Source organism: Quercus robur, chromosome 10, assembly GCF_932294415.1.
Source record: "Quercus robur chromosome 10, dhQueRobu3.1, whole genome shotgun sequence".
NCBI classification, from domain to species: Eukaryota; Viridiplantae; Streptophyta; class Magnoliopsida; order Fagales; family Fagaceae; genus Quercus; species Quercus robur.
Genome location: NC_065543.1, coordinates 45,006,154 through 45,030,876, shown reverse-complemented (window position 1 = coordinate 45,030,876; position 24,723 = coordinate 45,006,154). Strand labels below are relative to the sequence as shown.

General features: G+C 35.3%; 5 protein-coding genes across 5 annotated transcripts; 3 read left to right on the top strand and 2 right to left on the bottom strand.

Annotated features, from left to right (window-relative positions):
* Positions 1-1,715: 1,715 nt before the first annotated feature.
* LOC126701806 (U-box domain-containing protein 38-like) lies at positions 1,716-3,730 on the top strand. Its single transcript, XM_050400179.1, has one exon. It carries the CDS (start codon positions 1,872-1,874, stop codon positions 3,474-3,476), a length of 1,605 nt encoding a protein of 534 aa, XP_050256136.1. The 5' UTR covers positions 1,716-1,871; the 3' UTR covers positions 3,477-3,730.
* A 4,882-nt stretch (positions 3,731-8,612) lies between these two features.
* LOC126702353 (putative DNA glycosylase At3g47830) lies at positions 8,613-10,688 on the top strand. Its single transcript, XM_050401046.1, has 4 exons — positions 8,613-9,047; positions 9,715-9,915; positions 10,279-10,335; positions 10,404-10,688. Exons 1-4 carry the CDS (start codon positions 8,706-8,708, stop codon positions 10,662-10,664), a joined length of 861 nt encoding a protein of 286 aa, XP_050257003.1. The 5' UTR covers positions 8,613-8,705; the 3' UTR covers positions 10,665-10,688.
* A 1,251-nt stretch (positions 10,689-11,939) lies between these two features.
* On the top strand, positions 11,940-12,737 carry LOC126704227 (uncharacterized). Its single transcript, XM_050403244.1, has one exon. It carries the CDS (start codon positions 11,940-11,942, stop codon positions 12,735-12,737), a length of 798 nt encoding a protein of 265 aa, XP_050259201.1.
* A 1,712-nt stretch (positions 12,738-14,449) lies between these two features.
* LOC126702852 (peroxidase 65-like) lies at positions 14,450-15,752 on the bottom strand. Its single transcript, XM_050401716.1, has one exon. The coding sequence runs from the start codon at positions 15,603-15,605 to the stop codon at positions 14,610-14,612; it is 996 nt and encodes a 331-aa protein (XP_050257673.1). The 5' UTR covers positions 15,606-15,752; the 3' UTR covers positions 14,450-14,609.
* A 4,219-nt stretch (positions 15,753-19,971) lies between these two features.
* LOC126704226 (uncharacterized) lies at positions 19,972-21,079 on the bottom strand. Its single transcript, XM_050403243.1, has 3 exons — positions 21,065-21,079; positions 20,662-20,775; positions 19,972-20,350 (listed from the first exon to the last, which is right to left on the bottom strand). Exons 1-3 carry the CDS (start codon positions 21,077-21,079, stop codon positions 20,066-20,068), a joined length of 414 nt encoding a protein of 137 aa, XP_050259200.1. The 3' UTR covers positions 19,972-20,065.
* Between the last annotated feature and the right edge of the window lie 3,644 nt (positions 21,080-24,723).

Here is a 24,723-nt window from a genome sequence, read left to right as displayed (position 1 = left end):
TATGAAATCCCTTTTGATGATTAAAAAAAATTTCTAAAATTATTTTACTGCTTTTATTTTACTATTCATATCTTGATAATTTGGCATGCAAGCCAAAGGTTGTGATGAACATTATTCGAAGCTCAAAAAGAAGATGAATACTTATGTTAGCCGAAGAGGACAGGAATAATTTCTAGTAATGGGCCCCGTTTCCAAGCAGAAAGTGAAAATCTTGCTGAAGATTTCTCCTCTCTCTCCTTTAAAACTTTGAAGACCTAAAAGGCTAAAAGGCCGAAACCATTCCAATTCTCATTTTGAACCAAAGGTAGCCAAAAAACAATTAAGTGCTTAGGAAGGAAAGCTCCCCATCTATTTATTTATTTATCTCTCTTTTTTCTAACTAAGTATCTTGTGTTTTAGATACATATAGCGTCACATTTCTAATACATAGGCCTTACAGGTGGATTGGATTCATATGCTATGTAATATATCATACATCCAAAATATTAGATACTTTTTTCCCTTTTAACTACCCCAGATTTAGTTCAAGGAGTGGTTGAGAAAACAACAATTGTGCAAAGAGCTACAAGTCTTTTCATTGATTGCTAGGTCTAGAGCTTTCTTTTTCCCATATTTTGAATTTGTTAATGGACTATTTTCTGAAGGTGTTGATACTACTTTCATGAGAAACATAAAAGTCGTTAAAAAAAATTATTTTTTTCCCTATAAAAAGTTTCTAAAAATATTTCTTAAACCAATGCCCTTAGCTTTTCTCATCTTCCTTTTGTGACCTGAAGATACAGAATTGTAACATTTTTTTAATATAAGATAGAAATTCTACTTTAACGTAATCTAAGTGTATATACGTGTAAAGTTTCTTCTTTGAGATTTGAACTCCGGCCTTTACCCCCAACAACCAATATCCCACAAGTATTTATATTTGTTGAGTGACCATCATATCAAAAACGTGCAGTAATAGAACTGTAACAATTTAAGAGTGAGTAAATCAATTAAATGTCAATTGTAAGCAATGCAAATAAACCTTGAATCCTGTATATACAAATGGTGTTCACAAATGGTGACTCTAATTAATTCTGTTTTGGTAATAAAATCTTTCGAATTGGATTCTTCAAAAAAGAGGCAATATATTGATACTCCATGAGTAAATATTGTTATCATCTCATATTTGGATTAGCTTTTCTTATCTCACATTTAAACTCCCAATATTCTTATCCATTTGCAATTTAGAGATTTATTTGTATTACACTCAAAATAAATAATATATTACAAAATATCAGCAAAGCAGCAGACAGGGACGCAGAAAGAGATTGCAAAGACTTTTGATTGGCTAGTCAATGTTGTACTAAAAACTTGAAAGAAAAAAAGAAGAAGAAAAAGCTGTAATTGCTAGTACAAAATTAAGGTCAAAACTTGAAACTAATCTTAAATTAAAATAAACAAAAAAAAAAAAAAAAAAAAATTCTTTCTTACATAGCTGCATCTCTCATAGCCACTATCCTCAACCATCAAATATCTAAAGTCTTAAGAACATTATCAAAAAGTCAAATCACTCTTCCTAGACTAATTCAATAAACCTCAATAATATATTGCTAACTCTCATGATTCTCGTCTCACCAACACTTCTATGGACCCCACAAACTCCCAACTCAGAATTTCTCATTTTCTCTCTCTCTCTCTCTCTCTCTCTCTCCAAAAGCCCAATTAGAATGCCCCTATATTTTTGAGTCTTTTGACCCCATAAATAATACTTTTCTCATTCAGAGCGAGAATAATAAATTGAAGAATCTCTCATCACTCATTAACTTCACAGAGAGAGAGAGAAAAGTAAGATAGAAATATAGAAAGAGAGAGAGATAACCCCAAAACCCCAAATGGGCGGAAACGGAAAACACAGGTGGAGAATTTCATTTCACCGCTCTAACTCCAGTCCCAAACAGACCCCTAAGGATTTCATCTGCCCAATTTCCGGGTCCTTAATGTCCGACCCGGTTGTGGTCTCTTCGGGTCAAACGTTCGAGCGCGTGTCCGTACGCGTCTGCCGCGACCTCGGTTATTCCCCGAGGCTCGAAGACGGGTCGATACCCGATTTCACGACCGAGATTCCGAACAAGGCGTTCAAGTCCACGATCCTCAAGTGGTGCGAGAGCAACGGTACGGTGCACCCGTCCGCACCGGATTACAGCTCCGTGGAGCGGATGGTCCGGTCGGAAATGGAGGCGGAGGAGAGGAATTCCGGTCCGGAGATTAGGATTTCGGAGCGGGAGCTTCTGAGAGGCGTAGCGGAGAATCCGCCGTTGATTCTGTCGCACGCGGCGACTGAGTTAGGTCACCGAGTCAATCACTTCCACTCGAGCTCCTCCGACGAGTCGGTTGTTATCGCGGCGGGGAGTCCAGGTACTCCTCTACCACTCGCGACTCGGCCTTTGTGCTACTCTTCCTCATCTTCCTCTTCCGAAATCGTCGCCAACGAAATTCTAAGCCTAACCATAGGCCCTAACTCTTCCACTCCCGAAGAGGACCAGTTCATCGCGAAGTTGAAAAGCGCGGAGGTGTATGAGCAAGAAGAAGCTGTGGTTTCGTTGAGAAAGCTCACGAGGACCAGAGAAGACCTTAGGGTTTCGCTCTGTACTCCTCGGCTACTCTCCGCCGTCCGATTGTTGATTCAATCCAAATACGCCGCCGTACAAGTCAACGCCATCGCTTTGTTGGTGAACCTCTCTCTGGAAAAGCGCAACAAGGTGCAGATCGTGCGGTCAGGATTCGTTCCGCTCTTAATCGACGCGTTGAAAGGAGGATTCAGCGAGTCGCAGGAACACGCCGCCGGCGCTCTCTTCAGCTTAGCGTTGGAGGACGACAACAAAATGGCAATCGGAGTGTTAGGAGCTCTGCCGCCATTGATGCACGCGCTGAGATCAGAAAGCGAGCGAACTCGGCACGACTCGGCACTGGCACTGTACCACCTGACTCTTATTCAAAGCAACCGAGTCAAGCTGGTGAAACTCGGAGCCGTACCGAGTCTTTTAGCAATGGCTAAAACCGGCGAGTCAGCGAGTCGCGTGCTGTTGATTCTATGCAACTTGGCTGTATCCGTGGAAGGGAGGTCAGCTATGCTGGATGCCAATGCGGTGGAGTGTTTGGTGGGAATGCTTAGGAATGGCGAAGGAGCAGAGTCTGAGGCCACGCGCGAGAACTGCGTGGCCGCGTTGTATGCCCTGAGCCAAGGGAGTATGAGATTCAAGGGATTGGCAAAGGAAGCAAGAGCTGTTGAGGCATTGAGGGAAGTGGAAGAGAAAGGAAGCGATAGGGCGAGGGAAAAGGCGAAGCGGATTTTGAGAATGATGAAGGGAAGAGAAGAGGAGGATGGAGGTGAAGAAGGAGAGGATTGGGAAGGGATTCTGAACTCCGGTGGAATTAGTCGGAGTCGGTACCGAGTTGCCGGGAAAAACTTGTATGGTGCTAACTCTACAACCTTTTGAATTTTGGTATTTCCTGTAAGTTTCCAATTTTTAATTACTGTCCAGCTTACATGAATTGAGGGATTTCGTAAACAAAGTTGGGTCTTTTGGGTTGTAATTAATTATTTCTAGGAACTAGGGAAAATGGTAATGTGGGATATATGGGTTTTTTTTGTGATATTTTGTCAATGTTAATTTGTAATTCTCCTTGTGAATGTGTACATAATAAAATTTTCGTAGGGAATGTGATCTAGAAATATATACGTTTGGTGTTTTTCCTTGGCCTTTTCTTTCTGATAAGGAAATTTTTTTTTTTTTTTTGGGTGGAATGTGTTTGTGAGGATATGTTTGCTTTTGCTTTTCACACTTTAAAGTTGGAATCATGAAAGGTCTTTTGTTTATTGGGGTTGTGGCAATGCAAATTATACAACTAGAAATGAATAGGCAAGAGCTCTGGAAAAGTACACAATTGTGCATAAAAGTTTGAGATTATTATGTTGTTTTTTCTTTTGAGTTCATGATTGTATAGTAAAGGGGTTGGTTTGTTTAATTGCCTAATTTGAGCTACAAATGCTTGTTTATATGTTGTGTCTTGTATGTTCTGAGAATCTTAGTGAGAAAGAAATGTTGGGTTTGACTTCTTTTTGAGCATGGCTTGGTCCAAATCAAGGTAGTTTAATGCTTTGCTTGATTTTGCTTTATTGTTTTAGGATTTTGTTGGTTATGGATATGGTGGATTTCTTTTTTCGATGTTGGAACTTTGTGTTCTCAGTGGAGGGATGTTCTGTTCATACTGCTTTTTCGGCTTTTGATTCTATTTGCCAAAAGTTGGGCTTCTCGATTGTTTTACCATTCTTAAGCCAAGGACTTTTATAAATGATTTAGCCATTTAGGTCCTTCGTGAGTCCTGAGCCAGGACTAGGTTTGTTAAGGAATGTGATTGTTGTTGCTTTGGTTCTTTGAACTTTGAAATTCTAAACAGCGACTCAAAGATGGTTTATCACGTGTCTAAATGAGACTAGTAAACAAATGATTAATAGACTCTTTATTTTTTTACTAGTCTTATTTAGACGTGACGAAAAAGTATCTCTTTTCTGGCTCTGAGACTTGAACTCCGGTTCGCGTAGACTCTTCTTTTAAATCTGCATGTTTCTTTTTCTTTTTTTGAGTAAAACAGACAGGTTAATGAATGTGTTTTGAGACTTTGAATTATGGTAATTTTACTGTCGAATGTCAATTTGACTTTGCTAATAGGAAAGTCTACGAATAGGTGCACGATTGTTTTTTCCAACTTAAGGCCGTGTCAAATGCTCATCAAAATAAGGCCGTGTTAAACGTCAACATAAGTGTGAGACAATGAGAGTTTGTCTGTCTTAATGAAATTCTAGAAGTATATATTTGTAACTCAAGTGCACTAAAATGTTTTTGCAATAAATTGTGGGTTTTCAAATTAAATGAATAAATGATTAATTTAGTGTGACATAATGAATGAGATACCATGCCTCATGAAAGCAACAGATATTAAGGGCTTGTTTGGTTTAGTGGTGTTTTGAGTAATATGATCCAAAACTCATAACTGAGTTATCAAAAAACGTTAGACCCACACAATTTTTTTTGTTTGGCTTGATTTCCTAATCTTGTTTTCATCACTCAAACTCAAAAATTTTGAGTGAGAGTGATGAAAACCGAAAATACCAAATTGGTGTTTTTGGTTTCTGAGATACATAACTCAGTGGCAGGATTGTAAATTTTTTATCTCTATGGGGTCAATATGTGTTGATGGCGTTACCTCTCTCTTACTTTATCCTCTCTCTTTCTTCTCCCACTTTTTTCTTTTTCTTTCTTTCTACCGCTTCTCTCTCTCTTTGTTTTTTCTTTTTTTCTTTCTTTCTTCCTTTCTTTGGTTCTTTGTCTAGTTCTTTCTTTCTTCCTTTCTCTGGTTCAGCCTAGTTCCACCGCCACCACCAAAGCGAGAGCCTCGAAACACCAAGACCATGATCGCCAGTGTTGGGTTTTGATTTTGTCCCATCAAGTAATGTCTCTCTCCAACCCAAAGATCAAGCTTTGTCGGCGAATCGGATTAAGCCCATGCCAGATCATGAGACCTGATGCTTCACAGAGATTGGAAGATTCGCCGACAAATCGGACTAAGCCAAGACCAGAGATCAAGCTTCGTTGACGAATTGGACCTAGAGATCTCCTTCTTCTTCTTTCTTTTTTTTTTTTTTTCTTTTTTTTTTTTTTTTTTTTAAATAAAAAACATTTGGTTGAGGGCTGTTGGTGGTGGTGGTTGTGGTTGTGGATTTTTGGGTTTGCCATTGGTGGTGGTGGAGCTGGGTTTGAAGAGCAGGAAAAAAAAAAAAAAGGAACACGAGTAGCAACCATATTCTTCTATGTAGTGTCAATGGGTGGGTCCATTTTTTTGGCAAAAAGTGAAGTTAAAAACTGAGATACATGACTGAGTTTTGTGACCAAACAAAAGTGTTGGATTTTTTGAATGATAGTGGAGTTTAAGTTATGAGTTATGAGTTTTGAGTTTGAGTTATGAAAATTGAGACACCTCTAAACCAAATGGGCCTTAATTAACTAAAATCTTCTTTTCTTTCTTCTCTTATAATAAAATTTAGTTATAAAAATAAGGAATGGCTGTTGTAGGGATAAGTGCCCAAAATTATATATTGGGTCTTGGGTTTTGGCCGAGGACGTTGGTTAGTCCGAGGACGAATAAACATTAATGAGGGTGTTAAGTTTAGAGTCTCATGAGTATGTGGCAAATAGAAGGATTGGGGGAGGTTGTCTGAGGAGGAGTAACTCCTCGGATCAGCGAAGCACAGACTAAGTGTATATCCTATCGTTCAAAGTAACCTTCTAGGAAGTTCCACTGATAGGGACGTACATTATGAACGTACAAGAGAGATGGGAGCCCGGAAATATCTAAGGAAAGACTGCTGCCACCGCATTAAATGCTTTGTAACTAACTTTTTGGCTGCTTCAATGTGGAGAAGACCATTGAACAGTGCTGCCTTGACTACCCCAACTCATAGAAGGCCTGATGGGGTGTCCGATGGGACAAGCACTCAAGTAGTGGTTTAGATGATCAACAAATATAGGACCAAGATCATTCAAAGGGAATTATATAACATGAGAGACCCTCCATGGAGAGAGGATCGGAAATTTGTAAGAGAAAGCATTATAGCAACTTGAACCATATCTATAACCATTTTCAATCAATATATACTAGAACAGACCTCCTCGGATTGTGCTGATGACAAATTTACTTAGATTACTCCAATCCATTTCTGTTTGATTATCTTTTAAATTCCATTCTGATTGTTATCTCATTCATTAGAGCTTAATTTTCCAACACACTCTACAAATTCATTGTATTGAGCTTATTGGGCTTGGATCCAATCATGCTTTGGGTCTAGGGTCCAAAATGCGTCTCTACAGGTGCTTTTAGGATATTTGTTAATATATCATTTAAATAAAATGTTAATATCACTTTTATGAAAAATATTTAAAAATTGTCCAAAAAATCTATTGCTTTTTTTATTATTATTATTTTCATAAAAATATTTTAAAAATATTTTCCAAACCAATATCTTTAAGACATCTGATAAATTTTCCCAAAAAAATAAATAAAAAGTTCTATTTATTTTTGTGTGAAATGTTTTCAAAAAAATACTTAATATTTGGTACAACTAAAAATGTCAATCAACGAAAAACTTTTTTTTTTTTTTGTTTGTCAATAGATGCACTAAAATCATGTTTTAAAAGGTATATAACATTTTTCGGGAAAAGCTTGAACTTCATCCTACAATTCTTATCCCCTTTCAAGTTTCAACACATTTTTCCATCACCTCTACTTCCTTCCATATCATAAGCATAAAATTTTTTCCAAAAAAATATCTTGGACTTTATCTCACAGCCCTTTACCCCTTTCAAGTTTCAATATGCTATTACTATTTACTACCACTTACTTCCATATCATTGATGGTCATTGCCCCCTATCCAATCGTTGTCAACTTGACCATCGTTGTCCGCTACATTCTGGCCATTGGTTGTTTACTTGTTTACTTGTTTTTAGTTGTTGAACATGGTCACCAACCACTGCCGGTTACCACCCATCCGTTGTTGTCACCATCATCGATCATTCGACATCGTCACCACAACCCTCACCACCAATTTCTTCCTCACAATCCCTTTAAGCCTTTTATAATAGGGAGGTTAGCAATAGGCATATATTATTAACTCAAATCTTTCTTCTTCATTCTCTTATATTCAAACCCGTTAAAAATAAATAAATAAAAGGTACCGTTTATATTAGCGTAAAATGTTTTTCAAAAAAATACTTAATGTTAGATATAATTGAAATTGTTAATCAACGGAAAACATTTTTTGTCATCAATAAATACACTAAAATGACGACTTACAAGGCATATAACATTTTTTGAAAAACGTTTGGAATTCGTCCACAACTCTCACCGTCATTATTATTAGCTCAGTCGTTGTCAATCACATGTTGGCCATTGATTGATGGCTGTTATTGGTTATTGAACATTGTCTTTTTTTTGGTAAAAAATTATTGAACATTGTCACCAATCACTATTGGCCACCATCTGTTCGTTATTGCTACCGTCGTTGATCATTTGACGTTGCTGCCCCATCCCTCACTCCTTTTCTTCTCACAATTGTCATTATTGGTGGAATTTTCAATTAAACCAAAAGCTAACAAAATTATTTTTTAGATTGTGTCTAAAAAAATATAAAACAACATTATCTTATACAAAAAAAGATTTGGAGAAATTTCACCTTTTTACCCTGTACTTTAGGGATGGTCCAAATTAAACCATGAAAATTGAGGGTGTTATTTCTTTTTTTTCTTTTTTTAATTTTATATAAGATAAAAATATTACTCTAATTTAATCTAAGTGTATATGTGTATGAAGTTTATTTTTAAGGACTTAAACTCTGATCTTTACCCCCCACACCTCATAAATATTTATATTTATAGAGTGACAACCACATCAAAGGTGCACAACGGTGGTGTTATTTCAATTTGATGCTATGGACCACCCCTAAAGTATAGGGTTTAAAGAGAAATCCTATTGTTTAAAAACTGTCCAATGTTTATTAGCCCACTAAAAGCCCATGTCCAAAAGGAAAGTCCATCTTAAGTGAAGTAGCTTCAAACTAATAAGCTCAGCTTAAGCATTGAATTGAACCAAAAACACAAAAAGCATTCAGAAAATGCAGAAATCCCGCAAAAGAAAGCAGCTTGAGCTTGATCACAAGCCTCAGTCTGAGTCTGACTCTGGAACCAAACTCACCAAGGACCCATATCCGACCCACACTCGACCCACCCGAGAAGAATGCATAGCCGTACGAGACGACCTCTTGGCCCTCCATGGCTTCCCCAAAGAGTTCGCCAAGTACCGCAGAGACGAGAACCAAATCCAATTCGATGATGGGGATGCCAAGGAGACTGTTTTGGACGGTTTGGTTAAAACCGTGCTCTCCCAGAACACTACGGAAGTTAATTCTCTGAGGGCTTTTGATTCTCTCAAGTCTGCTTTTCCCACCTGGGAAGAAGTATGTATGTTTGTTCTTGTTCGAGTCTTGTTTTGGTTTGTTGGGCAATGGGTATTGATGAATTTTGAATTTTGAGGTGGAATTGTGTGTTTTTGGACTTGCATTGAGGTGGGATTTGTTTATTTTGATTGATGGTCTAGTTTTGGTTTGATGGGTCTTAATGAAACATAAAATTACGTATGTTTTTTGTTGTTTTTATTTTTTCAACTTGTTTTGGTTTGGTGGGCAATGGGTATTGATGAATTTTGAATTTTGAGGTGGAATTGTGTGTTTTTGGACTTGCATTGAGATGGGTTTTGTTTATTTTGATTGATAAGTCTAGTTATAGTTTGATGGGTCTTAACTCTTAATAAATCATAAAAAGTTAGTACTTTTTTGGACCTAGATTTTTCATGGGGTTGTGTTTTATAGAACAATTTTGATAATGTGGGCGTTTCAATTAGTTTCTCAACCTAAATGTGTCCTCTTGAATAAGTTATTTTTGTATTGGTTTTAATAGTTGTTGTAAATGGACAATATGGTTTATTGTTTCTGACTATTTGTAATTTGCTGCATGATTTTCTTTGACCTGATGGTTATTAATGAATCCTGAGGTGGATATGGGTGTTTATTGCTTATTGGGGCTACTTTTGCTCCGTTTTTGAAAGATTCTTGTGTTTTGTCTAAGGTCCTTGCTGCTGAATCAAAATGTTTAGAGAATGCCATAAGATGTGGAGGTTTAGCCCCAACTAAGGCTTCTTGCATTAAGAATATATTGAGTTGTTTGCTTGAGAAAAAAGGCAAATTGTGCTTGGAGTACTTGCGAGATTTGTCAGTTGATGAAATTAAGGCTGAGCTATCTCAATTCAAAGGAATTGGCCCCAAAACGGTGATCATCTTTTTTGTGATTCTTTGTGTTACTTTTGTATGCTTCATCCTTGCATCTGTTGAAACCTTCATAGTATCAAGAGCATTGGTGGCCTTTTGTCTATTTAAAATAGGAATGTATGAATGCCTTTTTCAATTATATTTATATAATTGCCAATTCAGCTCCAATTTTGTTGTCTTTGTTGTTCATATTGATCAACACAGAATGTGCACATCTACTGGTAGTTGAAATGGTCCAGAAGGTTTTTACATTTTTTTCCTTCCTATATGTTACTATCCTTTATCCACACATACACAGCACCACACCATGTATCTATTTTTCCTCAATTGCATCAGAATTTAATGATTGCAAAATGGATGATAGGTGGCTTGTGTTTTGATGTTCAATCTTCAGCTAGACGATTTTCCAGTGGACACACATGTGAGTACTATATTTCTCTCACTTCTTTGGCACTGTGTGATTCTCCTCATACTCACATGTTTGTGCAGGTGTTTGAGATTGCAAAGGCCATTGGTTGGGTACCAGCTCTGGCTGACAGGAACAAGACATATCTTCATCTTAATCAACGTATCCCAAATGAACTTAAGTTTGATCTTAACTGTCTTCTGTATACCCATGGTAAGCTCTGCCGTAAATGCACCAAGAAAGTGGGTAAGCAGCAAAGAAAGGAACCCCATGAAATCTCTTGTCCTCTGTTAAATTACTGCAAGAACTCTTTGTATGAAATCAAGTTAATAAATTCAATTTAAGGTTGAAAGCCTTGCTTGATCCTATTATGCTTTTCCTTTTGTTTTGAAGAAGGAACCCTGGGCAAGGGGGTGAGTGCCTTGTTTGATCTCAAGGAAGCTTTGTGAAGTGATGAATTGGGTTCGCTTTAAGATATATGACATAAAATGTAGTGATACATCCAATACATTACTGCACCCTTCTTCACTGTGTGTTTTATAGTATATCCTTGTTTGATTTCAAATTGAGTTTATTAAACTGTTTCTAAGGGGTCTACTTGAATTTCTTCAATAACTTAAGAAATCAAGTTGAAATTGGACTAAAAGAAAAAACAAAATGGATTTTTTTTTTTTTTTGGTGGGGGAGGGTTGGGGGGGTGGTGGGTGTGAGTTGATAAGGAATGAGAGAGTGCAATTTGCAAGTCATTGAGTAAGTACACATTTCAATTGTTTTTAAGATGTCAAAAGTCTTGATGGTTCCTGTTGGCTCAATTTAAAATAATTTTCGATTGCAACAGTTTTGATATCCCCTCCATTAAAAATGCTAAATGAGTGGGTTTATTTAAGTCCATGTTTTTGGGCATATAATATTGCTCCTGCATTGTTTACATATATGCCAAGATCTTCTTTTGACCTTAGTAGTTTTGCTTACATCATTATCCACTTCCATCATCCCATGTTTATGCAGTAACTCCGCCTCCAAATTCTTTGGTTTACCAAGTTTTCATTCGTTGTATGAGGGCAGAGGAACTGTTATGAAAATGATTATGGAAGAGGCAAGTTGCTGCAGTATTACTGAATTTAGCATAAGCATGCATGTGGACAAATGAAAGGAGTGATCATTAATAAGCTCAGAGTCTTAGACATGCTGAAAGTACGGTACAGATAAGTATAGAAGTCAGAGCTTTCCCTCTAGCAGGCATGCCACTTCTTTTTGACCTTTGGTGTTAAATAAAATAATTTAGGCTAATCCCTTTTAATAATGCCTCAGCAAATTTGCATGTAAAAAATGCCTAGCTGCCTATATACCATTTAAAGTAAGATAATCTCTCTTTGATATGGAAAATTTGATGCATGTCTTTGTTAAAATGTTGTCCTAATCCTCTGATGGATGCCAGCTACCTACTTCTGTTCTTGTTACTCATTTTCTTTGATTGACTCTTTCAACACATTTATCCTGTTCTTAACATGGAATAATACTATTTGGGTGTAAAATATTGGTGAACCCAAAGAAGTTTTCTATATAAGGTAAAGATTCAAGGCCTAGAGGGGTATGCTAAATTGTTAGTTTTAGAGAGAATGGAAAACAATATGTTGCAAACAAACTTTGGGGCCTCTAACTTACTCTTGCGTAGAAGGAGCAAGAATGATGACTTCTTTTCTGATATCCACATGGAGGCGAAAAGGCTCAAATTATTTGGCTTTGATGTGGATCCTTATGCCCAGGGTGAGAAATATATGAAAAAATTTGAAAGGCAGGGAAGTGTTAGGTCCTCTGACAAAGAATTGTTGGGGATGGAGAAATCTTTTGAAGAGAAAAGTTCAATATGTGAACCAGCACAGAAGAGGTATGTATGTGTGTTTTGTCTTAAGGAGTTTTCAAGCTCGCAGGCATTTGGAGGCCACCAAAATGCCCATAAGAACGAGAGGCTAAAGAAGAAACTAATGCAGCTTCAGGGAGAGGGGGCTAGCTTCAATGCTTACCTTCAACCTCTCCAAAGTCACAGTGGTTTCCTTCCCGGTCATTCTTCCCCATGTTTCATTGACTTTTCTTCTTGTGCACCTGATATAACACACCACAAGGAGTCTCAGATTGGCTTGAATTCCTTGGATCAAGATCAAAACTTATACAGTGGTGCATCTTGTGTCTTCAAGCCGATAGCTCAGGCTTCTCATGGCCGATTTGAACAACCAGCAGTCATCAAACCTTTGCCATCCTATGTTTCAAAGAAAAGCTGTCAGAGTCTGTGTATTCGATTAGGCTTGCCCAATGCAGCTCCTCCAGAAGCGCATGCTATACAGTTTGGGAAATCTAAACAGTGCTTATCCTTCTCCCCTTTTGATTTTTATGATTCTCAAAGTGAAAAAGATGGGTGAAGTATTATGGAAAGTCTCTAGGTAGGCAGTCTGAGACTGCATTATAACAATAGTTGATCATAATGTATCTTTTTTCAAGCAATCTCCCATTTGAAATAAATCAATGATGCTAGATTCAGCCTTATTTAGAGTATATGACTTGTGACCTTGTACCCCTATGTAACATGAATGGATGATTCTACCACAGTTCGCCGAGTCTATGATATGATCAGGATGCCAATCCATTAATTGCTTGCTATTGGATCAATTTGGACAATGAAAAACCAGCAATTGTGTATTAGATTTAAGATTAAATTATTTACAGTTCTATTGATTATGTTCTATGTCTGTAGTTTACCTTAAGCGGAGAAAGCAATTCACATAAGCAATTCAACTACTTAAAAAGTGGATGCTATTTGCAATGCATATTTTGGATCTTTCTGCTTGTTTACTACTTCCTTGTGTTGCTAGTTGATACGCAGATGATCTGTTCTTTCATTTTTGTTCAAATTCTCCTTGAAAATTATTGAAAAGAGCCAATTGTGTTTTTGGCCGCATACAAATGTGCATGACAATTTACATTGAATTGAGAGTGAAACTTTGATTGCCACATTTTTTTCAAATGTTGTATAAATTCATGGAATCCATTCAGTCAACTGACTTTTTCTTTAGTTGTCAAATTAAAATCTAAGGTCTAATTTATGTCAATTCAATCCTTTTGTCAAATTGAGTTAATCCAGTCATTTTGTCCAAATCTGATAATAACTTGCCGTGATTTTGTTAAACAACATTGTTTTAAGTTGGGATTAGTCAGCATAAAAAACAAAACGCTTTTAAATAAAATTAGCCACGTGAGTGGATGGCAACAGCACTGCATAAACACTGATAACATTAAACGAATTGAGTCAAGAAGTATTCAAAGTTCGTCTTCATAGAGGTTGTGCTCTTTAGTGGCGTTGATGGTAAGATCCAACATCATCAACTGATCCCCACAATCAACGATCACCTGCCTCCTCCTATAACTCCACTGACAAGAGGATCTCTCGCCATCATTTTTTTTCCTTTTTTTTTTTTTTTTTGAGAAACTTCTCTCACCATCATTTGATTCTTAAAAATTGTAGCGTTAGACAATTCGGAAAAGGAAAATTATTAGTTTACATTAATACGAGAATGTAAAGCCTACATGATAGGCAAAAGGATGGTACACATTCTTCCAAAGTGGCAAATATTTGACAATTTGGAAGAATCTTTTTGCCTACAATGTACACTTTACGTTCTACTATTCATGTAAGCTAATAATTATCCTTCGGAAAATTCAAAGTCATGTTTTGTTCTCTTGTTCATACGTTATAATCTGAGTTTAGATATTTTATACTTATTCTGCAAACTAATGAATCAATAATGTTTGAAAAACTTTCAACCTCGAGAAGTTCTTGGCATGTTTAAAACATGTGCTGCATCCCCATTGAATTCCACTCATCCATCTTCCAAAAGCCAACAGAAAACAAACTTGGAAAAAGGGGGGAAAGAATCTCAATTGAGAAACTAAGAATTTTATTTTTACTCACCTATGAAAATTACAACCTCAAACAATTAACACACTTAATTTGCAGATGAAGAGGAAAATCGTTTCCCTTCTTTCATCATTCATTAATCTTAAACCACATAACATTTATATTTAAAAAAATAGTACAAGCTTCTATTCTCAAATATTATATTGTCGTGAACATGTCATCATGAAGAACATCAATCAGATCACCATATAAATATAATCACTATCATGGTTCTTATAAAAAGCAAAACAAAATATGAAGTTAAAGGGAATTTAGAACCTTTGTTTTTTTTTAAAACCCTGTTTCTTCTGGATACAAATCAAAACAATCACAAATATTTCTATGCCTTGAGAGTGTTGAAAGCGTCACACTTGTGCCTCACCTCTCCTTTCCGGCCAGTCTTGATACCAAAAACACTAAGCTTTTCCATTGCGTGTGAAAAATCCTCGAAGAACTTAGTCTGGTTTGAAGCGTACAAGTCTACGAATGGCTTGGTTCTAGGGTGCTTACTGAGTGCATGATCGGTGGCCAAGAGCCCCAATCCCCTCTGAAGATTCTGATAGTACATGTTATCAAACTTGCTTGGTGTCATTATATCATTGAAAGCAGACATTCCAGGGTCTTTAAGGTAGTTTGAACAAGTTTTTCTCAATGCCTCAGCGTACTTAGGATACATTTCCGGGTCAGATGGGGAGGTGTTGCTGTAATTGTAGATTCTGTGACTGAATTCCTTGCAATGAGAAAATCCAATGGTATGTGCACCTGTTAGCGCAACCATTTCTTGTGCGCTAAACCCTTTAGCAGCGAAAACTTTGATCAATTGGTTCACGGACATGTTTGGTTGCGGAACTTGTCCGTTAACAAGTTCAGCTTTTGATTCAAAGCCATCTTTACGTCCCAAACGTATTTTGTAGAAAGGGCCACCCACCATGGTGATAAGATCACGCGTAGCCTGAGCCAAGATATCAGCGCAGGAAACAATGCCGGGGCAAGAGAGCTCGAGGGCGGTCTTGGCACGAACAACCAGATCAAAGGCGTCGCCGGGGAGAGAGAGGTTGATATCAGCGTCACGCTCGGCTTTGTTGAAGGGGTTTGTGGAGATGAGGACCGAGGCATCGCAGCCATCAACCATGCAGTCATGGAAAAAAAGACGTAAAGTGCCTGCGGCGGTTGTAGGGCTATTGATCTGTTTGCTGGTGACAGTTTCACGCATGATGGAGTCAAAATCAGGGCATGTTTTTGTGTAGTAGTCGACGGAGAGCTTGGATTCTGAGAAGGGAATGGAAAGGAAGAGAAGGAAAAGTAAAGGGAAAGGGAATGGGAAAGGGAAAGCCATGGTGAAAGAAAGAAAGAATGAATGAATGAAAGAATGAGAGGAAGGGTGGTAGGGATTGAGAGTTGAGACCTACTTCCTCTAGGTTTTTCCTCTATGAAGCAACCTCCACAGGAGGGAATTGGGAGGAAAGAGAAAGCAGATCTATGGGTTTGGGGGAAAAGGAGAGTTGGGAAAAAGGTAAAGAGTATTGTGGATGAGAGAGGTTTTAGGGGGGGAGGTTTGTTATATTGCTATATTAATGAGAGAAAAAGAGAGGAATTTTTTTGTTTCTGTTTGTGTTTTTCTTGTGCATGCTATTTTTGCATGGCTTTGTTTTTGTATGGAAGGTTGGTTTTTGAGGTTTGGAAGGGGAAAGGTTATCGAGCGGGGAATGCGTTGAACCAGCGAGATCATTCAAATATAAATTTTTTATCTCAAAATTTGTATTTCACCAATCACAACTTACTGTGTATTTATTTAATTTTTTTCTTATATAAGATAATTAAAGTTTAAAATGGAAAAAAAAAAAAAAAAAATCAACCACATGATAAGTAATAATCGGTTGAATATAAAGTAAAACAGAAAAAAGTGGGTTGGAAGATTTATATGACCTATAATTTTGCATTGTCAATTAGCTTCTCTTTTGGTCCGAATTTTGCATTGTTAATTTTGTATAAATGGTGCCGCTCGCATATAAAAACTGTTTTGATTAATTAATTACCAAATGTTTGTTTAAATTTAACAAAGTGTTTGACTCAAAACAAATTTTATAAAAGTGATCCAAACATGTAGCTAGATTCTCACAAAACTGCCTCACTTAAAAAAGAAGGATAGTGGATATGTTTCTTCCCCACAAAACTGAATTAGCTATGCTTGTGAAAAAAATGGTTGTTCTCTCTTTTCTTACCACAAAACAATTGCTGTTTCCTCCGCGTTCTCTTATCTCCTGTCCTTTTTTTTTTCATTTTCCATCCAGCTAAACATAACATTCTTTAGTTAGATTTTTTTTAATTAAAAAAAATTATAGGCCTTTAGTTAGAACTTTTTGTTGTTGTTGTTGAGAGAATAGTTATAACTTAGATGTACATTAAACACAAAAAATTCTCAGAACATGCATTGCCAAGAGATCAAGGATTACCTTTTTTTTTTTTTTTTTTTTAGGGGGGGTGGGGGGTGGTGCGCAATTTATAGCATGATCTTAATTGATTACCTCCTTTTGAATGATTTTCTTTTAGTTCTAATTTTTATCTCCTATTTCCTTTTTGAGATTTGTAAAGACAGTTTTTTATCTTTAAAATAAGGCCTATTGTTTTTTTGATTACATGAATTGTAATTCGGAGTTCACTAATCTCATCATTCTTGGGGACTAGTTAAATGTTAGAAGAGTCAAACTCAAACATGTCACACTACAAAAAAGATTGCTATTAGCGATGGCCAAAGTTCGTCGAAACAACACAAAAAGCTGTCGCAAATTAGTATTGCCGACGGTAAAAGGCCGTCGACGGCCGTCGGAAAAAGCCTTGTCGGTAATACTATATTACCGACGAGACCGTTGCTAACACTCATTTTCGACAGCACAACTCCGTCGTAAGTACTTGATAATTGCCGTTATAGATTCAACTTCATACGAGGAAGTTGGACGACCAAATACCTTTTGTGACGACCTTCGGCCGTCGTTAATGCATAGTTTCGACGACAAAGTACCGTCGTAGTTATTTCATTTGTCATCGACAATACAACTTTATATGAGGAAGTCGTATGACCAAATACTTTCTACGTTGAACTTAGGCCGTCGTTAATACCTTTTTTTGACAAATAAAAGCCGTTGTAATTACTTGGTTTGTCGTCGACAATGTAACTTCATACGAGGAAGTCAAACGACCAAATACTTTCTACGACAAACTAAGGCCGTTGTTAATACCTTTTTTTGACGAATAAAAGCCGTCGTAATTACTTGGTTTGTCGTCGACAATGTAACTTCATACAAGAAAGTCAAATGACCAAATACTTTCTACAACAAACTAAAGTCGTTGTTAATGCCCTTGTTTTGATGAATAAAAACTGTCATAAGTACTTGGTTTGTCGTCGAAAATAACTTTTGTGATGAACTATAGTTGTCGTTAATGTAGTTTTTCAACGACTAAAAGCCATCGTAAAATAATGGGTTTTTCGTCAACAATACATTATCAATGTGACCATTTACCTTTTTCAATGAACTTTGACCATTATTGAAACCTATTCACCACGTCAGTAACACATTATTTGCAACAAAATAATTCTGTCAATAATAAAAGAGATCATTTCTAATATTTTAATTGCGAGGAAACATAAATCTCCCAAAAGTTTTTCAATTCAAATAACAAGCACAAATCCATAATTGTCCAAATCTAGAAAGTGCATAATGCAATAAAAAAAATATTAAAATGTCTATAAAATAGAATAAAAAATATTAATTAAAACATCTACATGAAAGCTATAATATCCTTCACCAAACTTGAAAACATAAATATTGGAAGATCAATCATCATTTGAGTTAGTATTCTCCTTTTGAGAGCCATCTAAGTCATCTTCCTCCTCAGAGTCATCTTTTGTGTCTTCGTCCACATTTTGATTTCCTTCTCCAACATTGGTCTGTAATATTTTGATTAAACTGAATAAGTATACAAAAAAAAATTATTACTATGCAAATTATATTTACAATACATAATAAAGATATTAAAACGTATTAATTTAACATCAACAACAATCCCTACAATGAATAACAATGGAATTATCAACATCAAAGAATACATATAGTGAATCAATTGAAAAATCAGAAGAACTTTTAATGTACATATGTCCAAACCCAAATTACAATATAAAAGCACTTTTAGTGAGCGTTTGGGCTCCGCGTTCGCTGCGTCTGCGTTTTCCCAGTTCGCGTTTTCTCTTTTTTTTTTTTTTTTTTTTTTTTTTTTTGGCCCGCTTTTGTTGACTTTGGGAGACAAATTTCACTATTATGAACAGTAAATGTACTGTTCACGTACTGTGCTTTTACTGTTCACATATAAAAAAATATTAAAAATGGGTCCCACGGTACTATTTACACATTTAAAAATTATTTTGCTACAGTGTTTTCAGCAACAATTTTCAGTTTCAGCAACAATAAACTGTATCCAAACGGACCCTTAGTAAAAAACAAAAAGCAACTCTTTATGTTTTTAAAATTTTTAATAATATTAAAATAAAAATATTTCTCAGGATAACACCCTTTGTGCCCGCCACTCATTTTATTAACTACAAGGCAAGTTGGTGAAAGTATCTCGAGGAAACCATATGGCCAATCCACAAACAACCAATATTTGTGTGTGGCCAATTCATGAACTTTCCAATAAATAAATAAATACATAACAAACAATAGACTTTATGTTTATAAGAGAACCCAACTTTAAGTAATTTTAAAATTATTTAAAATTTTAAACATAAAAAATAGGCAGAAAGAGAAAGGATATGATGAAAGGATATGCAATAAACAGGAGGCCTTTCCCATAAAAAAGCACCTATGCATTTATAAGGGGTGAGAGAGAAAAATACACAAATGATATATACCCATCAACTATAAAGCTATTAGACAGCACTAGATTAATAGCTATAGTATCCATCTTATGTATACTACTGTTATGGAGTGTTATAGCCATGTTAGATTCACAGGCTTCTAGATCAATTTTGAGTTTCTCCAGGAACAAAATAGGTTGTGCTGTGTGAATGCATACATCCATATATAACAGGCTTATGAAAATTATATCGCCATTATGGAATATATCAGGCTCCACACACAGTATTACCAAACATGAAACCAAATGGAACTATGGTAATATAGAATGCAATTGGTTTCCAGTAGTAGCTTAACTAATAACAATAATAAAACAAAGTTGTAGTCATTATGAAATATGTCATACTGACCATTGTAGTAAGATTTTAACTTAACATAAACAAAATATCTATTCATCACCCAAAGTGAAGAAACAAATATAACAATTTAAAATATATACATCAGAAGAGAAATAAAGAGAATAAGCAAAATGAATCACCTATTCACTTGGAAGTTAATAGCTACAGAATAAAATAAAATAAAAATCAATTTAAGCGCATATATTAGCAATAGTTCTATCACAAAATAAAATACCAATTGTATATTCGCTCCTCCGAAGTGAAATCAAATGACTTTGCCATCTCTAGAGAAGTAAACACACCATTCTCTATTGCAGCAACTGGAATGTAAAATACAAGTGATGAATAAGGCTCTATGTTCATAGCAATAGTGTAAGACTTCAAATTTCACTTTCCTGTCACTTGTGTGCAATTTTCTCAGCAACCAAGCAATATTTGAACAAATTTCCTGATAGAATTCAACACCATTTGGTTGCCAAGAAATTGTAACAAAAAAAAAAAAGACTGAACTAACTAACATAAATTTCAAATTTCATTGTTTGACCACTCAACTAACTAAAATACCAAACTACCTTGTCTTGAGAATTCATATCGCTTATAAAGATAGCATCTCCAACATTGAAGACCAAATAAGAACCTTTACCATCGAAGTTTGAATTACCCATTGAATTACTAGAACTCAAAGACCCCAATGACCCAATCCTATTATTACTACTATATATTAATCTTAATCGAAGACCCCAATGACCCATGGACTTTTTAGAAAATCCCAGAACGTGAGAATCAACCAAACACCTTCCAGAAATACACGTTAATAAATTTGAAATAAAATAGTCCTAAAAACCTTAATTTTGAAAATTGGGTATCAAAATTATATCCAAATATATCAACATTAACCAAATATAATCATGGAAAACTATTAATCAAAATAAATCAAAACCCATATTCAAACGGTAATTCTAACAAACAGGTATTGATCATTAATTAAAACCCTAGAAATCATTATCAACAAGAAAGAAAAAAAAAAACCTTAAACTCACAGAACATCCATTTTCACGAAATGGGTATTCAAGAAAACTCCCAAAACAGAAAAATTGGTTTGAAGAAGTAAAAAATAGAAATTTCAGAAATGTTTGGAAGAATGAACCTGAGTGATGGTTTTGCCATGAGCATAATGAAGGAGACCTGAAGGGTGAGTCTTCTCGTAATGTAGCTTATAACGTCCTTCTGGGGTTTTGAAATAAGTCTTGAGCCCCGGTGACTACACCGCCGTGTTGGCCAATGAGGATGGAGAGAAAAAGAGAAGAAGAGTGACAGCTTAGAGAGAGGAAAGCAAATTTTAGGGGAAAAAAACCTAAGTAAAAGGTCAGATTTTGGTTTTTTACGGCGCGGGAAGGGGTGGGGGGAGCTAAGTGAAACACGTTAGGAGGGAAACAAATTTTTGGGAAATTTTGGGTGGGAAAAATAAAGGAAGACAGATTTATTTTGAGGAAAAAATAAAAATAAAAGAAGACAATTATAATTAATTACCATTTTTGACTAGCAATTACCATTTTGTCGTGCATTTTGTAATTGTACATGAATCAAATACATCTATATATTTAAGTGAGTTAATGAGTTCAAAATATTAAGAATATAATATTAATGAGCTATGAAATAAAATTAAAAAATAAAAAATAATAATCACATATACTCAATAAAAATCACTACACAACTTTCTCAAAAAAAAAAAAAAAAAAAATACCACACAACAAAAATTATTACACGTTCTATCTTATAAATTTTTTTTAAAATCATAGCTATTATTAAATTTATGTATAAATTTTAATATGTGACTAACTACGTTTACTTTTTTTAAAAAAAATAATATGACTAATTGAATGGTCAGATTGAGAGAACATAACTATACAAGTACACAGCACATGTCCATCACGCACCATACTTAGAACATAACTATACAAGTACACAGCACATGTCCATCACGCACCATACTTAAATTTGAAATCTAACCGTTGGATTTGAAGAGTGTAATGAAAGGTTAATTCTGATAAATTATAGTCACAATTAAACGGTTGGATTTAGAGAAAGGCGAGGTCAAAGTTTAGTCAAAGTTGGTCAAACTCGATCAAACTTAATAGATGGTCCCGAGACCACTTGACTTGGTGAAATTCATATTCAAATCTTGATCAATAGTATTGAAGAGTATGATAACATACTGGTGTTGATGAAATTTGAGACCAATTGGATAGTCAGATTGAGTAAACATAACCATACAAATACACAGCATATGTCCATCATGCACCATATTTAGATTTGAAATCTAACCATTAGATTTGAAGAGTATAATGAAAGGTTAATTTTAATAAGTTATGGTCACAATCAAATGATTGGATTTAAAGAAATGCGTGGTCAAAGTTTAGTCAAAGTTGGTCAAACCCAATCAAACTTAATAGATGGTCTCGGTACCACTGGATTTGGTGAAATTCATATTCAAATCTTGATCATTAGGATTGAAGTGTATGGTGACATATTGATGTTGGTGAAATTTGAGACCAATTAGATGGTCAGATTGAGAGAATATATATAGCCATATAGATACACAATACATGTCCATCACATGCCATACTTGGATTTGGAATCTAACCGTTGGATTTGAAGAGTGTAATGAAAGGTTCATTTTGGTAAATTATGGTCACAATTAAACGGTTGGATTTAGAGAAATGCATGGTCAAAGTTTAGTCAAAGTTGGTCAAACCCGATCAAACTTAATAGATGGTCCCGATACCAATGGGCTTGATGAAATTCATATTCAAATCTTGATCATTAGGATTGAAGAGTATGATGACATATTGGTGTTGGTAAAATTTGAGACCAATTGGATGGTCAGATTGAGAGAATATATATAGCCATATAGGTACACAACACATGTTCATCACGTACCATTCTTAGATTTAAAATCTAACCGTTGGAGTTGAATAGTGTAATGAAAAGTTAATTCTGGTAAATTATGGTCACAATTAAACAGTTGGATTTAGAGAAAGCCGCGGTTAAAGTTTAGTCAAAGTTGGTCAAATCCGGTCAAACTTAATAGATGGTCTCGAGACCACTGGACTTGGTGAAAATCATATTCAAATCTTGATCATTGGGATTGAAGAGTACGGTGACATATTCGTGTTAGTGAAATTTGAGACCAATTGGATGGTCCAATTGAGAAAACAAAACCATACAAGTACACAACACATGTCTATCACGCGCCAAACTTAGATTTGAAATCTAACCGTTGGATCTGAAGAGTGTAATGAAAAGTTAATTTTGATAAATTATGGTCACAATCAAATAGTCAGATTTAGAGAAAGGTGCGGTCAAAGTTTAGTTTAAATTAGTCAAATCTAGTCAAAATTAATAGATAGTCCCAATACCACTAGACTCAGTGAAATTAATATTCAAATATTGATCATTGGGGGCTTCAATCGGCTAGCGGCGGCGGTGAGTGCTAATAGAGAGAGGCCTAATCTAGGGTTTGAGAGTGAGAATGCATGGTGGTGGTGGGAAGATCGATCTTTGGGTTTGAGTCTAGAGCATTATGGACATGTGTTGTTGTACTAGCACACCAAAAATTTTGATTGGTCATGTTCTCCTAATCCAACTGTTTGATTGAGCTCAAAATTTATCAAAACCATTATTTTATCATACTTTTTCAATCCAATGGTCAAATTTTAAATTCGACTATTGCACAAGATGGATGCGTGTCGTATCCGCCTATAATGAAACTTCAATCACTAAAAATATCTAATACTATACTAATTAAGAGAGTTATACACTATATAAGTATTACTAATAATCAAGAAAATGATCTGCAAAATACAACCAAAAACCTACAAAATGACCTCAAATGGATTTGCATATGACTTTTGACTTTGCCATTTTAAAACTTGAAACTAATAAAAACATGAAAACCAAGAAAACCTTAAAACTCTTATCAATACCCAAAACCCACTTAAAACCTCATTGAACAACCTAATTTGATCAAATCCAGTGATCTCAGAACCAACTTTGAATTTTGACCAAAATTGACCAAGTTTAATAGACTTTGACGAAGTTTCGCAAGATTTGACTACTCTGTTCTCACAATCTGATCGTCTGATTATCATTGTAATTTACAAACACAAATATTTCACCACATTCTACTAATCCAACGGCCAGATTTTGGATCTCCATCTGGTTTCATGATGGATACATGTTGTTGTACCCACCCACTAGGAAACTTTGATTAACCCGTTGACACAATCCGACCATTCAAAATGGCTGAAATACGCCATCAAATATAGGAAATTACCAAAATACCCATAAACATCTAAAGTGATGAAAGTGCCCCTAAAAGCTTCAAAATGATCAAATTACGTTTTACTTCTGAAATGACCAAAATAGCCATCATGTACTTAGTGGGTCTTTTTAGAATTTTTTTTTTTTATTTTCAAAATTAAGATAAAATTCTAGAGTTTGTAAGACAAAATTGAGGAAAATTTACCATTCAAAGTAAATAATCATTTTTTTACGGGCATATGTATGTTGGAAATCACTTTTATTGTGACAAATTTATCTTACTGTCATTAATACCTTTTTTTCTTATGAAAATTTTAACTATTAACGATGACCACAACATCCGTCGTAAATAACAATGCAATATATAGTGATGGAAAAAACCATCAAACACATGAAAAATAAGGGCATGATTTCCCCCTTTTAAAAAAATTACCAATGTCGACGGTGTAGGTCTATCGCAAATATTATTTATTGGGAGGGATCCAATTCCATTACTTACACATTCTTTCTTTTAAAGTAAATTAACTATTTACGACGGTCAGCATGTTTGTCGTAAATACAAACTCAATTAGAAAAATAAAAAAATTAATTGCGATGGATAAATGTTGTCACAAATGTGAAAAGTAAGGAGGGAATTTTCCCTCCAAAATATTTTACCATTTTTAATGGCTTCATGTCAGTCGTTAATACCTTTTTTTTTTTTTTTTTTTTTTTTACACGATAGAATAATGTTTGTCGTAAATAATAACACCATAAAAAATATATATTTTGTATTTTCAATGCACAAAGGCTGTCACAAGTGTTAATAGTGTCGATGGTGTTTCTTCTGTCGTTGTAAATAATACCATCTTTTATATTTACGATGGAAGATTGTTTGTCGCAAATA

Excerpts from the sequence above, each read along its gene's own strand:
- LOC126704226 (XM_050403243.1), bottom strand. Across the intron at positions 20,351-20,661 it reads ATGGCAAAACCATCACTCAG|GACTATTTTATTTCAAATTT; the intron begins GTTCATTCTTCC and ends TAAGGTTTTTAG.
- LOC126704227 (XM_050403244.1), top strand. The coding sequence starts at position 11,940 with ATGGAAAACAATATGTTGCAAACAAACTTTGGGGCCTCTAACTTACTC.
- LOC126702852 (XM_050401716.1), bottom strand. The coding sequence starts at position 15,605 with ATGGCTTTCCCTTTCCCATTCCCTTTCCCTTTACTTTTCCTTCTCTTC.
- LOC126702353 (XM_050401046.1), top strand. The coding sequence starts at position 8,706 with ATGCAGAAATCCCGCAAAAGAAAGCAGCTTGAGCTTGATCACAAGCCT. Across the intron at positions 9,048-9,714 it reads CTTTTCCCACCTGGGAAGAA|GTCCTTGCTGCTGAATCAAA; the intron begins GTATGTATGTTT and ends GTTTTGTCTAAG. Across the intron at positions 9,916-10,278 it reads AAGGAATTGGCCCCAAAACG|GTGGCTTGTGTTTTGATGTT; the intron begins GTGATCATCTTT and ends AATGGATGATAG.
- LOC126701806 (XM_050400179.1), top strand. The coding sequence starts at position 1,872 with ATGGGCGGAAACGGAAAACACAGGTGGAGAATTTCATTTCACCGCTCT.